The sequence below is a fragment of the Pezoporus occidentalis genome, unplaced genomic scaffold (genome assembly GCF_034315485.1).
Source record: "Pezoporus occidentalis ecotype Australia unplaced genomic scaffold, CSIRO_AGI_Poc_V1 ctg15, whole genome shotgun sequence".
Classification (NCBI taxonomy): Eukaryota; Metazoa; Chordata; class Aves; order Psittaciformes; family Psittacidae; genus Pezoporus; species Pezoporus occidentalis.
In genome coordinates, this window is record NW_026913316.1 from 2,035,183 (window position 1) to 2,053,446 (window position 18,264).

The following is an 18,264-nucleotide window of genomic DNA, read 5'->3' on the forward strand; positions in this document are numbered from 1 at the left end:
AACCACAGCTTAATTGCATTGGATAGCATATATAATACCTCTGTTTGTTCCTTAATTTTATGATTGTCACTTTGGCCTGTTTCAGATAAGAAGACAAGGCGGAATACAATTACTGGTGGACCTATTGGACCATCGGATGACAGAAGTCCACCGTAGTGCCTGTGGAGCTTTGAGAAACTTGGTATATGGGAAGGCAAACGATGACAACAAAATTGCTCTGAAAAACTGTGGTGGTATCCCAGCATTAGTACGGTTACTCCGCAAGACTACAGATTTGGAAATCAGAGAACTGGTCACAGGTTTGAATCTTTCAATATATTTTGGTCAAGCTCTATATAGCCCCTGCAGGGACAGTTGTGTGCTGCATGTCAGTTGCTCCATCAGTAACTCTTTATTCTGTCACCACCTTTGCTGTAATAAAACACTTTCAAGCCCTTTGGATATATATAATGTATTAATAGCTTTATTCAACATCATGCAGACAGTTTACAGATGTGGGCATGGTTTATGCTTATGGTTGCTGGTCACTTTGTCCTTGGTTAGCCATGAATGCTCTTGCAGGAGATATGCTTTGTACACAGATAGGTTGTGGTGGGAATCCTGCTTGCTCTCTGTTCTCCCTCCTGTCTGGTAGGGCTGCACATACAGAAGATGTATTTTACTGAATTTTCTTAAAAGCTGTTGCTCATTTCTTTTATATCCTGTATAGTGAAAAGGCAGGGGGTTTGCCTTTCCCATGGTTCTGATAGGAAAATGGAAAAAGCATTGGACAAATGGAGCTGTTGGAGAGATGGACAATGTCATTTTCTTAAAGCTTTTTTCTGAAACTTGGTAGCATGCTATGTGATGTCTATTAGACACAGGGTATGCAGGCTGTGATGGAATCCATTTCTTTTCTTGACAGAGTAGTATCTGATCTTTTTAAGATTGTTTGAATTTTCTCCCTTTGGAAATCCAAGTTGAAGGGTTTTGTTTAGTTTAGTTTTCGGAAATACAGGAGTACTGTCAAACAGCACCAATCTGAAATGTTTGGAGATTTTTAACCCTTGCTCCCAAGTTATCCTATTTAAAATGAAAAACGAAAGTTAGTTGGTTTGGGTTTTTTTTTACTTTGTGATTTCATTCTGTTTGATTGCTATTATCAGTGTGGTGATTAATTTAACGGTACAAGTATAAAATCTTAAGATGTTTTAATATTCCCATTTTACAATACTTGTATTTCCATTATATTTTCCTACTAAAATATGCAAGAAAAGTTCTGTCATAGAAGCATTAGAGTACGCACTGTCATCCTGCAGAAATTATTTACCCTTGCAGATCAGGCCTCATTTAGGATACAATTGATCAGATTATTGTCCTTTGGTTGACTCCAGGTTCCTTCCTTTAGGGCGTCTGAATAAACTGCATGGTGCTTATTAAATGTAGATTTTTATATTTAATTTTGTTTCTTAGTTACAACACCTATCACCTCATACTTGTTAGGTGGGATTAATGGGCCAGAGGTACTGGGTTACACGAGCTTGGATGGTGCTTCCTGCGGAGTGACAGAATTACTGAAACATCTAATAAAGTGTAACCACTGCTTCAGATTCAACATACTTGTTTGTCTCTTGATTATGTTGCCTGTGTCCTGGCTCCAGGGAACATTCTGCCTGTTTATTCTGAGTAGTAGGTGGCAAACTGCTAATGAACATCAGCACTACACCTCTGCAGCACTTCCTGTGCTGTCTATAGGCAGAACACATAATGTCATTAGGTTGTTTGAAGAAAAGGTACAAGGCTACAGTTTACATTCCTTCCATTGCATAGTATGTTGTTAAATTTTCCTGAATTACCACAGAAAAAAAAGGATGTGTGTCCTAGCATGCCTACAAACTGTTACTATTAAGAGGAGTACCTGGTCCTGACCATCAGTGGTAGGCAGTAGCCAGCCTTTGTACAGATAAATGCAGCTTCCAGGGATGGTGAGCATCAGGAGTGCTGGACACCTATGAAGGGGGAGCAGAGCAAGATGGTGACCCTGAGGAATGGAATCAAATTCAGTGATGATATTCCTGGGCCTGTTTTTGTGTTAGGTTGTTTTTTTTGTTGTTGTTGTTTTTAATAGACACTACATCTCTGGAGGCCGGTGCTTGCCCTGGATGGGGTTTGTGCCTTTCAGAATGCAAATAATTGATCCTTGCAAACCTGGTTGTGGTAGTGTTCTGCAAAGCTCTTTTCCAAATCAAGGCTCATAGCTGCACCTCTCATCTTGCATCACTTAGGAAACAAGCTGGAACTGCATATCTGAATCAGCTCTCGTTTGCTTATTTGTAAAGTGTTGTAGTGTGACAGCTACCCCAGTTAAATTCCTTCCGTCTGTCCTTTCTGTGGAAGGAAAGATAGCTCCTGCAGCAGCTGCCTCAGTAAGGAAGAAGAAGTTTGGCTTGGTGATGGGCACAAGAGAAAATAAAAGTTTCCATCAGCCCTCCTGAGTTGAGGTGGCAAGAAGGTAATTATTTCACTAGTGTCACCATAGCCTGAAGGAAGTACTGAGAAAATAATAGCAAATGTGTGGTTTAGGAGTGAATAAACATATACCTTGAGCCTTTCCATCTCATGTTCATTGCGTATCCTGTCTATATAAAAACTGTTCTTGTTACTTTTAGAGAGGTCATAAAGTTCCTGCCTTAGGAATTCATATAGGCTCTGTCATCACCACGCCTAAATACTTCATCATTTGTCCTCAGAACTCTTCTCTAAGGTGGGGAAGCGTCATTATCTTGGTTGTACAGATGGAGAACTGAGCCTATCAAGTCTAAATAACCTGTCCAGAAATCTGGCACGACAAAGGTGTGAGTCACTCTGAGTAGCCATTCAGCTGCAAGGGAAGAAATAGGGGCAGAAGAGGTTTTTAGCAGCTCAATTTATCTGAACAGCAGCGAAGCATTCATCGCCTGCTCCAAGTACCATGAAGCACACACCCGCAAGAGTTGAAAGTTATGATATTAGTTCCTTTCTCAAACATGCACATTTTCTTCCTTCATGTTGCTTCTCACTAGGGAGACTGCAATTTCAATTTCCAGCTATCTCAAGACTGGTTTTGGAAGGGTATTTGACCCTGCTTTCTATCCTGGTAGCTCCTTGCTTCTCAGGATTGCCTTCACGATTTGTGGCTTTTCCTCTTTTCCAGAGATTCTTTTTGCCATAATCTCTCCAAAACTGAGTTTTTAATTTCTTCCTTTATCTCATGTTTCTCCTCTTCAGTAGCAGAGGTCTCGGGCTAACACTGGGAAAGCTTACCATGCTCAAAATTTGGATTGTGCAAACTGAACCTTATTGCAGAGTGATAGATTCAAGGCTTTATGGGGAGCAAATGGTTTTGGAGAAGCTCCCATGTAGAAATCACTAGGGAATGGTGCTGCGCGGCTGTTAGGAAATTAAATTGTGTTCATGTACAGGAAATATTTCCGAAGATGCTGAAAGATTATTCTTCCAGAAACACTTCCATAGTCACTGTTGTCCATTAGAGGAACCTGGATAAACTGAAGTATACCAGTAAATATATACATTTATGCAGAAATTAAATACTCTGATAGAGATTTCAGCATGGCCTATATTCTGGTAATTTCCAGAGACTCTGGGAGAACCTGAATTACAATGGCTTGTTTCATATAGGTCTGTAAATGAAAATAAATTGGTATAAGTTGGATGCACCATACTTAATTTAGCCATCTTTTTGCCCCAGCGCTGTGCTGCTAGTTCCCACAGTAGCTCCTGTTAACAGGAAAAAATAAAAGCCTTCTATTTTAAAATAATTAAATGTTAACACTTTTCTAATAAATATAAATAGATGAGAACACAGTATAAAATTAGCACAGATCCTGCAGATGGTAGAAAAAATGTTTTCACTTGTTAATAATGACAATGAGTGGCTGATTTCTGATTCTCTTGCCTTTCCTGAGTTAATTACGAACCCTTCCACAAAATTCTATTTTAGCTTGCTTTCTGTTTGTTTTGCTGTCAGGAAAAATAAATGACATGAAAAATGCGAAGTGTTAGCAAGGATAACGCAGGAATCCCTTTGATGTCTTGTGCGGAAGGTAGAGGTCAAGCAGCTGTTTTTAGATTCAGCCTACTCTTGCTTCTTGTTCCATCAGCTCCTTCTGATAACTAGGTACCTGTCTCAGACAGAACGTTTTAATCTGCCATTCTTCTCATTTCGGTAAACAAAATCCGTCACAACTAGAAACACAGCTTCTGCCTGCAAACAGTAAGCTAGCTCAATTAGAAACAACTCTTGTGAAGAGGCCCCTTATATGACTGTGTCACCTGTTTTCAAACTGTATATACCATATTTGATTGAAAGGTAAAAGTGGATGATCCACTTTTAGAAAGCACATGATGATAAAATATAGGTATAAATAATGACAGGGGAAATTGATTTTCCTGTGCTTGCAGCCAGGCTGCTGCCTTTTTTGGTTAACGTTAAGGTGTCAGAGATTTTTAACTGTTGTCTATTGAAAATGTGTAAACTACGAAAATCATCACATTTACGAAAAAAAACCACAAAAGCAAACCAAAACCAACTAAACATAAACTATCTGACACTGTACACATAAACTGAATGTAAATAGATAGACATGGACTCTATATATTTTGTTCACATATTTATTCACTGAATCAAAAATAATATGTTCCATTCCTGCAAAAAAATTGTAAGGCGTTTTGTACATAGCATTCCTTTCAAAGAAGCACTAGCTGTCCAAGTGTATTTGGCCCATTGTCAGGTCATATTGGAAAAAAAATTTCATTTACTTCCCAGATCTGGGATTCCAGTATTCATTAGTATTGTCTTTAATTTCAGCTGTGGCCAGTTTCTGTTTTGACTCTGTTGTCACCTCATGTTATGCAGTGTTATTATGTAGTTGTTATACCTTCCTGTTCAGTTTAATAAATGCCACATGTTTTATAATGTGGTATTTATAATCTTATTGATAGTCTGTCAGTGTTACTGAAAGCAATTATATGTTGTGCTCCTTGTATCTATCTGATTCAAAAGTAACCACTGCAGTTTAAACTTTGTTTTGATTGCATACTGCTTATTAGTATAAATTAAAAGCATAGTATAAAATAAAAGCATAGTATAAAATAAAAGCATAAATTGTTGGCAGGTTGGTCAAGAAACTCCAGAAGGTCCCTTTGAGCCTTGCAGGTGTCTTTGCTAATCAGTGTAATTGCAAGTTAGTGAGCCTGCAGTAATGTGTGAAGCAGGTTTAAGGGAGTACTCTATTTAAATGGCCCTTTTGGCCACCTTCAGTGGAAGACTAATTATAATTTTATGTGGGGTTTTTAGGTAACTCTGTGCAGTTCTTTAGAATTTTTAACTTCTGAACATTAGCGATTCTTCTTTTAGGGGTTCCCAAAGTCAAATTCACATGGCTGCTGTTGTTTGCTCTTTGTGATGGTGTTTTCTAATTGGACTTCGTAAGATACTACACTTGTGATTTCTTGTATAGTAAATCATATTTAACAATATTATGGCAAAGGGCTGACTATTTGCTACTTAGGATCTTGAAGCACTTTATCAATTCAATAATTTTCTGCAAAAGTGCCCTTGACATTAGCTTAGTAACTGGAGTGTGTAAACACAGATGTGAAATTTTATTGTGATACAAACATTCATTTAGAGGTGGTAACTATTTGTAACCCTATTTCTCTTTGGAAATTTGATTTGAAATTGAGTAAAGGCTGTTTTATCCCGCACTGAGGGGGCGCTCCCACAGATTTAAGTAAACAAGAATCAAGCTCCTCCATGAGTTGCATTCTTCCAGTATTTCACCTTGATGTAATTCTTAAAATATCTTCTAAGATGTAATATCTTAAAATACCCTCTTGGTTTTTGGTTGTTAGGTTTTGGGTTTTTTCTTTGCAGGTTTATCGGTTTAACGTGAGGTGTCCCTGCCCATGGCAGGAGCGTTGGAACTAGATCATCTTAAAGTCCTTTCCAACCCTAACTATTCTATGATTCTGTGATTCTATATCATTCTAGTTTTGATCATACCGAGTATTCCATTTCTTAATTGTGTTCAAGTTTTGTCATGGAGCAAAGCAAGTATAAGGAAGCCTGTCCAATGGAAGGCCTAATTAATTGGCAGCTTTAAATATTTAGTGTAAAAAGACAGGTAAGAATTGAAATGCTTACAGAAGGTTGGTTTTGGAACCTAGAAGAGGATTTCATCATTAAACTAATTGAAAATTAGGTTATAAAGATATAAAATGTTTTAGGTTCAGGTACCTATCCTGGATATCGTAAAGTTTTCAAACAGACAAGTTGAAAGTCATCTGTGTGCTGAAATTGTGGTGATGGCATAACCATGCTAATACTGCTGCTACAAAGTTGACATAAATTTGCTTCAGTATATGCTTAGCTGAGAAAACAAGACTGCCAAACATAATTTGGGGCTCATAAGTCTCTGTAGTTAAAGAAAATGGAGACATGGAATAAATGCAAAAAGTATACAAACATCTCTTCAGATACAGCTCTGTGAATTAGCTTCTCTTCCTCCCCCAGCATCCAATCACTGTGTCCTGTCAAGTCAAGGAAATTGGGAAAGTTAAGTGTGGAGATAGATAACCGCTAGCACAAAACACAGCTTTCAGAAATGTTTGTTTTGATTTTTGACAAGAAAAGATGCTTATTTATTTCTTGCTTAGTTTCCCCTCTGCAGATAACAAATTATCTGTAATAACCTTAAACATGTGTTTCAAGAAACTTGCCAAGCACAGAGGCTGGTGACCTACAAATTTTAATCTTAATTATTTTTAAAATAACAGATTTAGGCTCAGATTCACAATTTTCAAACCTGCTTCCTTATGCACTAAAATTTGCTTGTATTTTTTTCAGCGCCTTTCCTTAAAAAGGGAGATTTGAAGGGTCTAAGTTCTTTTAAATCTTTCCTACTCTTTCTTTAAATGGTTGTAATCTTAAGTACAGTGTCCCAGCACAATCAGTTTTAAAAGCTGATTAAATCTTTTGTACTAATTTACTTCTAATTAGGTGTTTTAAATAGCAGGTGTTTTAAACATGAACAAAATTATTTGTGTGCTGAAAATTCTTAGCTGTTTACTCTGGATTAAAGCCAGTGGCTGAATGAGGAACCACATACTGTAGTTTCTTCAGTACTTCTTTCTTCAAGTACAAAAGCCTTTTCAGTTCCCAAAGGTTACGTAATACTTTGATTCCCTCCTGTTGCTTGAGGTACTGTTAACCAAGGTATTCTTCAACCTCTGCCCTGAATTTTGTGAACCAGTGATAATTTCATTTAAAATGCCAAGCTGTCAGATCTCCTGAAAGTCTCAGATTGCCATAAAAACAAGAATTTCGTAACACAGTTCAGACTTTTCCTACACTAGTTTATGGTTCCTTCCTGTTACATTTAAGATCTTGTTATGGGGAAAAAAGGAAACCAAGGATTTGTTGATCACAGGAAAAATGCTTGTTACTGCTGCCTTGATAGAACTAAGCTTATGCCACGCAATTATGCAAAGCTAAGCAAAAGCAAAACAAATGAAGCCACCTGGTCTGCAGAAGTGGTTGCTAGAGTTAATCAAGCCAAAGGTCCAAGTGCCCCAACCCAACTTCAAGTAACTCAGCTTCTGAGATCTCACCAAGGTAATACTAATCCTCTGTCCTGTTTTTAGCAATGATAACAGCATGGTTACTGGGCTACAAGGCTACTCTGCTTTTCTCACCCCAGTAATCAGTTACTTTAAGGTTTTACAGAGAGTCTTTGAAAATCACTATTGCATCACCATAATTTTTAGAAAATACTTAAAATGCCTGTTTGCACTTCTCCAGACTAATTAGCTGGCATTTCACAGGCAGTGAATGTGTTGTAACAAGGGGCAGCCATGTAAGATGAGCACTATTTTACTTTATAGCATGATTCTACAGTCTGGCAAAATTTAGATTTTAGTATCATCCACAGGAAGCATCATCATCATATCTAAAAATATGATTTCCAAACAAATTAAGAGCAGGAATTAATTGGCAGTTTAGGAAGTCTTCCTATGAATCACTTACCTGAGACACCAGATCTTCACAGCCATTTTCTTTGCAAACCAGGAAAGAAAGAGGCCATACAGCTTACACTCATAAGTTGCTGGGAAACTGATTTCCAATATGTAGGCTATGACATCTTCAAGAAATTCCAGAGACATTCAAAACTCATCCTATTTATGGCTCATGTGTAATGGCAAATCTGAAAGTAATTCAATAAATTGTGCAATTTTGCTTCAGAAATGATGCTGTCTTATCAAATAACAGTTACATGAACAATATTGACAGTTGAACTGAATCATTGTATACAAAATCTATTACAATTTACTGTCTAATTACAAAACAGTCTCTTCCCCCTTTCTCAATATGCTCTCACTATTTTGGCTCTGAAAATGTGTAAAACCACTCATATGATTTGTTGTATTCATTAAGTCATTCTCAACTTTTCCTGAATTATCAGATTAACTACTTCAGACCCTGCTGCTCCTTGTTAAATACAGAGAGGTTTTAAAAGAAACACTTCCTAAAATGCTAAAATGATTCCCGAGCACATTCCCACTCACTTGTCCTGAATTTGCTACGCTCAGTCCCAGCACGAAACCCAAAGTGGTCCCTTTCTGCTCTCCTTTTCTCCATGCCACTGGGATCATGCCCATGAATGAATCACATGAACTTCTAAATCTGAATGGGAAATAACTATTTTTCTCTTGTGCTATCAGTGAGATGCATCTTCAATGGAAAATTATTCAAGTTGTCTTGAGTCATATGGCAATGAAACCGATTTCATAACTTGCTTTTTGATACACCACATAAATGGTTTTCGACTGTTTTCTTGTTTTGCTTTTTTTACTTTGGTCAAATCTAAGTTCAAGAGGAAATATCAAACAAGGCTATCTGGAGTGATAAATAGGTGACATCTGTTGCAGCATATGGCTTGACATAGCAACTGTATTGAACTTTTTTAGCAAGTAGTAATCCTTTGGTAAAAATCAGCTGGGCATGTAATTTTGATGTCCCTGCCCAAGTGATGGACTATTAAAACACTTGCAATTGAAAACATTTCAAACTCTCTAGTTTGAAATGCTTGACATTTGCAACACAAAATACTTGCATTTTATTATGAAAATAATTTTTGTTTAGAAAAAGATCTGTGTGTTTCACTTTATTTGCAAAATGAAAGTTTGAAGATCTGCTGAAATATTTTCACATCATAATCATAGAATCGTAGAATAGTTAGGGTTGGAAAGGACCTTAAGATCATCTACTTCCAACCCCCCTGCATGGACAGGAACACCTCAGACTAAATCATGTCACCCAGGACTCTGTCCAAACTGGCCTTGAACACCGCCAGGGATGGAGCACCTGGCATGGTTAAACTTCATAACATTGGCATCAGCCCACCTCACAAGTGTGTCAAGGTCCCTCTGGATGGCATTCCTTCCCTCCAGCGTATCAACCGAACCACACAGCTTGGTGTCATCAGCAAACTTGCTGAGGGCGCACTCAATCCCACTGTCCATGTCAGCAACAAAGATGTTGAACAAGACCGGTCCCAACACCGATCCCTGAGGGACACCACTCATTACTGGTCTCCAGCTGGACATTGAGCCATTGACCACAACTCTTTGTGTGCGGCCATCCAGCCAGTTCTTTATCCACCGAGTGGTCCATCCATCAAATTGATGTCTCTCCAATTTAGAGACAAGGATGTCGTGTGGGACAGTGTCGAACGCTTTGCACAAGTCCAGGTAGATGACATCAACTGCTCTACTCCTGCCCATAATAGAAGGCCACCAAAATTAGTCAGGCAGGATTTCCCCTTAGTGAAGCCATGCTGGCTGTCACCAAGCACCTTGTTGTTTTTCATGTGCCTTAGCATGCCTTCCAGGAGAATCTGCTCCAAGATTTTGCCAGGCACAGAGGTGAGACTGACTGCTCTGTAATTCCCCAGGTCATCCATTTTCCCCTTCTTGAAAATGGGGGTTATGATAATGAAATCACTTTTTTTTTACTGTGGCCACTAATTGTTTTTGCTTATAGGTTGAGAGCCAAACTTCCCTTTTTACTTTCCAAATAATCTTATTTTCAGTACTATTTTTATCTGTGATAACAACTTTAAGATTTAGCTTAATAAATCAGTGTTTCCTCTTTTTTTCTTTTTTTCTTTTTTTTTTTTTTTTTTTTGGCAACTGTACACTGAGCTTTTGATTTTGCTGTAACTGCAACCTTATAGATAGGACTAACTACCTAATGGGTTCTTGCAAGAAAGGAGTTTGGTACCAAGAGCTGTAACTGGATGTTCATTTTGAAGTAGAACATTTTTGTTCTCTGTATTAGGGTCCGTTACCAAAATATGTTTGGATTTTGTGTGCTAGAAAAAATTCTTCAGTAAAAAGATGAGTAAGCATTGGGAAAAAAAAATGTTTCCATTCATATATGTATCCTTGTTTACTAATAAAGTATTTAATTGGGAACGGGATTGCCATTAGTCATTTCTTAGGATGAAATTTTGTTTGAAAACAGTTGATTTGTTTTTTTCCTGAGTTTCTCTCACTTAGAATTAATTGCTTTTGATTTGGCTTCTGTGTTCCATGGGACCAGTTTCATTTCATCAGTTAGGAAGACAAGTTAAGCAGGAACCGCTGGTGTTTCCACAGTAATTGAATCAGCTGTTGTAGTAATTCCTCTGCTGTCTAACATTAAAGCTAATAACTGTCTAACATTTTTGGATGGCAGTTCTGCCCTTCCACAGTTACATATTAAAGTGTACATCAGAGAGACAGAAGCAATGTTAGGTCAAAATTCAGTCCCTTGAGAAGAACACAGACTTTTCCAGTTAATGCAATAGCGTTTGGACTAAATTTGTTTGCATGCAGTATTAAAATTGACTCCTCCTTTTTATTTTAGTAAGATCTTAGGTGTAATTTTGGAATTAAAGGAGCAATAATTGACAAAGACTTAGCCATTCAGAGGAAACGTTTATATTTCCTCTATTATATGTAGTCAACTCATGTACTTCATGTAGTCAACATCACTCTGTGTTTGTAATTATTCTCTGTGGAAGTTTTTGCTTTCTAAGGCTCTGAGTGGCTACAAAGGCAAAAAAGTCTGGCTGTAACTTCACTTACTGTTTCTTAAACTCCTGCCTGCTTATGACTTTTACTGCAACCCAGCTTCTATCAGCTTGCACTTTTCATGGGTCATCTTATACACAGATAGAAAACCTCTCTGTGCATGTAAATAAGAGAATTTCAGGAAGCTGCATAGAGATAATTCATTCAGTAACTAGAAGAAAAATTATTTCAAGAAAATTGGTGAGAATTACCCTCTGGCATACCAATTTTAAACTTATTTTTACAGTGTACGTTTAAGGAGCTGTCTTTAAGAACTGTGAATTGCTCAGGTGCCAGAATTCAAATCAGCCACTTGTTTCCTACAGAAAGTCTGTTACCCAGACCAGTTCTTCACCTTGACAGCTGAGCTGGGTGTGAAGTCTTAATTGTACTTTGTATTACGAAATGCTGTGGTTGATATTCATCATCTTTATAACAGAGCTGCTGTAATACATCAGGAGCCCACACCCTGCTGCCAGGGAGCAGATCCAGCTCTGCAGAGCAGCATTACAATTACAAGGAGGTCCGAGCATCAAAGGTGCAGTAACAGCCAGCAAATGACTTTTCTAGCACTTGAGAGCTTGGAATAGAAGATGCTTTTCCTGAGGACTTCAGCAAAAGATCCCTTGTGCTCTGTGCACAGTATTTAGCTCTCAGATTTTGATCTTAATTGTCATGTTCATAAGGGAAACTCCCCCTGTGTGCCTTTAGCATATAAGCAAAAAAAATTCTCCTAGCACTACCAAGTTGCATTCTGCATCAGTCCAGAACCAAACTATTAAATTAAGATGAAAAAGAAAAGCCTAAATGACTTGGAAGACTTCTAGATTTTTATTTGTACAAGAATACTGAATAAACAAAATCTTCATATAAATTCAAGGTTGGCTTAAACATACCAAATTGGGAAGAATCGGTCTTGTTTCTCCCACTAAGATTTGTTTACTTACAGTCCTTTTACCCTCTGATTTATTTGGCAAAGTACATCTTTTGCAGCACAGTAAGAAAAATAAAATACATAGTGGCAGTGTGACGGGGCAATGCTTTTGGAAAAAGCTGACTTTTCCAGTTTCTTGGTTTCTGCTTATACTTTTAGTCTTAATTTGTTCTTAGAGGCTTCTTTATAGATATAAAAGTCATAAAAAAAACTCATAAAAAGTTTGGTTGGTACGCTGGAGGGAAGGAATGCCATCCAGGGGGACCTTGACACACTTGTGAGATGGGCTGATGCCAACCTTATGAAGTTTAACCATGCCAAGTGCAAGGTCCTAAACCTGGGTCAGAGCAATCCCAGGCACAGCTACAGGTTGGGCAGAGAAGAGATTCAGAGCAGCCCTGCAGAGAAGGACTTGGGGGTGTTGGTTGATGAGAAAATGAACATGAGCCGGCTTCAGCGTGCGCTCACAGCCCAGAAAGCCAACCATATCCTGGGCTGCATCAAAGGGAACGTGACCAGCAGGTCCAAAGAGGTGATCCTGCCCCTCTACTCTGCTCTCATGAGACCTCACTTGGAGTAGTGTGTGCAGTTCTGGTGTCAACATAAAAGGACATGGAGCTGTTGGAACAAGTCCAGAGGAGGGCCACGAGGATGCTCAGGGGACTGGAGCACCTCCCGTATGAAGACAGGGTGAGGAAGTTGGGGCTGTTCAGCTTGGAGAAGGGAAGGCTGCATGGAGACCTCATAGCAGCCTTCCAATATCTGAAGGGGGGCTATAGGGATGCTGGGGAGGGACTCTTCATTAGGGACTGTAGTGACAGGACAAGGGGTAACGGGTTAAACCTTAAACAGGGGAAGTTTAGATTGGATATAAGGAAGAAATTCTTTACTGTGAGGGTGGTGAGGCACTGGAATGGGTTGCCCAGGGAGGTTGTGAATGCTCTGTCCCTGGCAGTGTTAAAGGCCAGGTTGGATGAGGCCTTGAGTGGCATGGTTTAGTGTGAGGTGTCCCTGCCCATGGCACGGGGGTTGGAACTATATGAGTTAAGGTCCTTTCCAACCCTAACTATTCTGATTCTGTAATTTGAGGTAGCATTAAATCATACACTTCATAATTGTTTAGACTTACCTGCTATAGCACATGCTTTCTTGCTAGGGTGATACTTTTTGCATCAAAATATATGATCTCTGTTTTCTTAATTTTGAATGGAATAAGGATAGCATGTGGCTCAGCAGGTCTTTAGTTATATCTGACTATAGATACACGTGTGAGTACCAGTTCTAAGCAAAACACTGGCTAAAAAATGCAGTGAAGAGTTTAATCAAGATGAGTTTGAGCTCCAAGCTGATTCAGAGGTGATGGGGTTTTGGCTCAGACTGCTCCAGTAAATTGAGTTACTTGGAATTTTTGAATGTTTTGCTTCGTTTCTTTATGTAAGTGATGTCGTATCTATTGCAATAGCTTAAGTTCATTTATGTGGAAAGGTATGTTTTTTCTAAGCTGAAAGCATAGTGCATAACCTGTGTGTGCTAAGGAGTAGTAATATCTCTTCAGCCCACTTTTAAAAGGGTTGGTCTTGTCTTCAGACTTCTGGACTTTGGCTAAGAGAAGGAGAAATTGAAGTTTTCCTGGTTCTCTGTTCTCTCAATTCCCTCTTAAATTGCCTTTTCTAAGATCTGTGTGTAAATTTCCTTATGAACTGTGTCTGTAGTTATGTCTTTGAAAAGATTGATTATAATCTTTTTCAAAATTTATAACTAGTTTTTAAATTTGATTGTTTTAAATTTGATCAGTGAAAGGCCTTAAATTACAAAATATTTACATTTAGTGCATTAAATGACCTGTTGAACATAGTAGATGGATGTGCTCTCATAAGCTACTCCAGAAGAAGTAAGATGGTACAGCGAGATCTCCATAGTGAGCATTTCTGTAGATTACTCTTAAGAGCCCATCACGTCCTATCTGCAAAACTGGTACAGAGACCCCAAAGACAAACCTAAACCACCTGAGTGCTTTCAGTACCAGTTTCTCATTAGTTCTCAACTCAAAATGAGATTGCAAGAGCCTTTTCCCATGTGCTTTAGTTTGTTACATGTAAGGGTGAGAAATTTTAACCTGCGAATAAACGTGATCAGTCTGGTGTAGGTATTTTTCTATGAAGCATCCAACACAACTTAAAGTGGTCGGCAACTGGAGAGACAAAATGCTCACTCTGCCTCACAACCTTAAAAGAAAGGAAGAGATAAGATACTGTGGACACAGTTGATTAAGAGGTATTCAATACTGATCTGATGAGGTCCTTGTTTCCCTTCTCTCCCAGGAGTCAGTCTGTGGATGCTAAACTGTTGATTTGTTGGATTAGCAGCTCTCTACCAATACATACGCAGTAGGATGGGTTCCGCTATTTGTGATGTATCACTGGTGTGCTGAGTCCTCTCCCTTACCTCCCTGTGGGCAGCTGATGACACACAAATGATTTAGGGGGCAGTCAAGGCACCTCTGAGGCTGTTCTAGACTTGCTCATTGTGCTCAAACCCAATGCAGTCAGGGCTTTCAGAGTAAGGGTGGCAAATCATCTCAGTGACCAAATCCTTAAAACAGTCTTACTGCGTACATGCTTGGAAAATATGTTCAGAGTCATGTGGAGAAGAGTTAGCTCCATAATGGGATGTGCCTCAGGTAAAAGGTTTATTTTTTTTTTTTTACCACTTTCCCTTGCAAAGACAAGGCAATGGATCATCTTCTTAGACCCCACATAAATCTATCTCCAGGTCATGCTCAGCAAAAGTAATGGGTAGTGAATTGACAGGGCCCTTTCATAATTGCAAATCTTTAATTAAGAAAGGGTAGAAGGAGCACTTAAAATGCCAGCTTCAGCAAGTGACAGACTCTGCTACTTGTGAGAATAAATTACAGCTTGTCAGAATAAAATTGTTGTTTCCATTAATGCAGTTGGTAGTATTCAAAGACTTAAAATTAGGTAAAACATTCTAGTGTGAAAGATTATCTTACCCCTTAAAACTGTGTGTAGGTGCAGAAACTTTGAAGACAGTTTCAGGCTTACTGGGCAGTGCTGTTTTGCTTGATTCTGCCTTGATTTAGGTTCATTTTAGGAGAAGGTAGAACAGCTTCATCCTGTTACTGGGAAGGTTTAATTTCCAGTTAATGAAAACAGACCCCACTTTTCGGCTCATGGGTGAATATGTAGAGGTTTATTTGGATTTGGACCTCACCCGTTACTATGGCATTTTATTGAGCAAAAGCTCATGTGCAGTGTCAGGTCAATTTTAAACAGATAAAAAAGGCTTGAAGACTATTTCTGGGCATTTCAGGTGTTGCTGAATAGCAATTTATCACAATGCTTATGTGTTTACTTTTAATTAGCAAGAACTTAGAGCGAATAGAAAATAGAGTAGACAGACACATTTTGAAGTATTTTTCTCGGCAGAGCTGTTATGTTTGCTTCTTTTGTGTTTTTTTTTATCTTTTCCAGTTTATGAGTAGTTCTTGAAACCCAAAATACTCTTTTGTTGCCATTAAAGCCCTCTTTTCTGCTTCACTTCCACAGTAGGACTTCTTCACAAAGAGTAACACGCTGTCTCACTTAAGAATTAGATTGGACCTTGAAGGAAAAAGATTCGCATTCGGATTCTCTGCTTTTATACCATGCACATCAGTTACACCTGTCTGGATAAATGTAAAACAACAAAACAAAACAGCCACATTGTTGTTTGTACTGACTAAAACCACCAAAATATTAGTATTTCAGGAATAGTACATGTGTCAATAAAGCTTACAAAGAGCAGATCATAGAAAAGTGATTATAAATACCTTTATATAATTTTTAAAATGTAATATCTTTATGAAGGTCTTTATTTTTCATAAAGGTATTTAGAAAAGAATTCAAAGATTTTTTTCCCTTTAAAGCACTAATTCTTAAAATACAAACACTATTCTTATTTCTGCCTTTTTTCTTTTCTTTGGTCTGTAGCTAAAGTCTGTCAGTTTCTGCCTGTTTACCACATACTTTTTTAAGGTGGTTTGGTTTTTCTATTAGTATGCTAAGCAAAATTTTCACATTAAAACGCATGACTGTCTTTGCATACAGTTCCATATAAAATAATTAAAATATGAAATGGTATAACTGAAACAGTCTCCCCATAGAGGTAATTAATTTTAAAGGGAAACCCAGAAATGTAGGTTCATTCCTGTTAATTACACCTCCTTCAAAACACAGAATGCTAAAGAAAGCCTTGAGCAAGTGGCGTTCTTGCTGCTTATATTTATAAATGTCTTAGTCAATGTTCACAAGGTCTTTAGCAGTTTCCTCCCACCACCACTCGCTTTGTTTTTTCATAGTGTTCGTATTTGTAACCTCGTGTATAATGATGATAATGCCCCATACCTGGCAGTATTCAAGTCCAAGTTGTACAGAGCCTTGGGTGACATGGTCTAGTGAGCATTGGAACTAGATGATCTTAAGGTCCTTTCCAACCCTAACCATTCTGCAATTCTGTGTACCTCTGTGTTGGTTCAAGACTTTGTAGCCATAAAAGCAAAACTGAGTTTTGCCACTCAGGGTTAGTGTGTGCCCAGGCTACTGTCAGTACAGGATGAAAAGCAGCAAGGAGCAAAGTTGGACTCTAGAGGAGAGGACGTATGTTGGCAAGGGGAGCGGAGGAAGAGGTAGGTTTGCTCTTCCAGCTACTCTTGGGAGGACATTCGCCTAGAATAAAGGCCTCTGCTTCTCCAGAACAGTGTGCTGTCCTCGGCCTTCCCCCAACACTAGGAGCAGCACTAGGGCAGCACTGCTGCCCAGCAGCAGTAGGGTTTTGGCACAGCACAGAAATCAAATGTACTTTTCCAGCAACTATACAAATATGCAAAAGGGAATGAAAAGCAGAGTCTCTTTCGCCCCTAACAATGTCTCGCCTGCTTTCTGTGTGGCACATTGGCAGTGGCCCTGATCCTTGTGGCAGTGCTCAGAAAGCTTTGGCTTTTGTTTGCTCTTCCTTTTCTTTAGCACATGATGAATTTTAACAGAAGGGTTTTGGTTTTAATTCCAGTAAATCTTCTTGTGAGTTGCACAATTAAGCTGGTTGTTTCTGTGCAAAACTAGTAGTATTCTGTAACTTTGAGTAGTAAAACATTTGCAAAATAAAAAACGACTTGTTGAAGGCTGGGATAATACCATGCTACCGTATCAGGTTGTGGAGGAAGTCTTTTTGCTTGTAGTACCAACTACCCTAGACAGTTACTTTCATTACAGTGAAGATCACAGGGTTGTGGTTTTGTTCTCTAATTGCATATCTATCAACGTGACAGCATAAATCAGGACCTATTTTCTACTATTGTTTTTTATTATTTTCATTTAGAAGACAGAAATCTGAAGTCCAAGCCCTAAAAAAAAGTATGTAACAGTCCTTCATTCCACGTGTGGTTCGCAGCCTAAACAGGCCAAGATCATAACCAGCTGCTAATTTTTTAGGTTTAGTTCTCAAAAATTTCCAGTATTGCTTTGATTACTTGTGTATTCAAAGTCGTATTTGCACTGCAAAACAGTGAGGGTGTCATTCAGCCCCATCTAAATTGTAAGGGCATTTTTTCTTGACAGGAACAGCTTTAGTAAGCACACCCATGTCGTGAAATGTTTTGCTGGTATTTTTTTAATGAAAAGTACTCAATTTTTTTTTTTTGCAGAAATATTAATTATTAGTTATTTGGTTTTTTTTGTAGGAGTTCTCTGGAATCTATCCTCCTGTGATGCACTGAAAATGCCAATCATCCAGGATGCCCTTGCAGTGTTGACCAATGCAGTGATCATTCCCCACTCTGGATGGGAAAACTCTCCGCTCCAGGATGATCATAAAATACAACTCCATTCATCACAGGTGCTGCGCAATGCCACTGGGTGCCTAAGGTGAGTACTGCAAAACATTTGCTTTGCCTTAGTCATCTCACTTTGGCTTGAATTGGCATTTCTCATTCTTAGGCATCTGTATAGTAAATAATTGGTTTATGCGTCAGCAGAGACAATGACTTTCAGTGCTGTAAATTTAAAGTTGGAAATTAATTAGAAAACAGGCTTCAAGCTATTTAGAAGACAATTAGAAGAGTTGCTCTGAGTTTTCTGTTTTTCTTTCTTTAGCAGTTTTGACCAGTCTTCTCATCTGAG

At 38.5% G+C, this 18,264-nt stretch overlaps 1 protein-coding gene across 6 annotated transcripts in view; it reads left to right on the plus strand.

Annotated features, from left to right (window-relative positions):
- Positions 1-18,264, plus strand: part of CTNND2 (catenin delta 2) — a 655,439-nt gene that overhangs the window by 507,584 nt on the left and 129,591 nt on the right. For all 6 annotated transcript variants that reach the window (XM_062610812.1, XM_062610810.1, XM_062610813.1 and 3 more), the window contains 2 exons: positions 86-299; positions 17,826-18,009. In XM_062610812.1, coding sequence (XP_062466796.1) covers positions 86-299; positions 17,826-18,009 — 398 coding nt within the window. The remainder of the gene's footprint in view (positions 1-85; positions 300-17,825; positions 18,010-18,264) is intronic.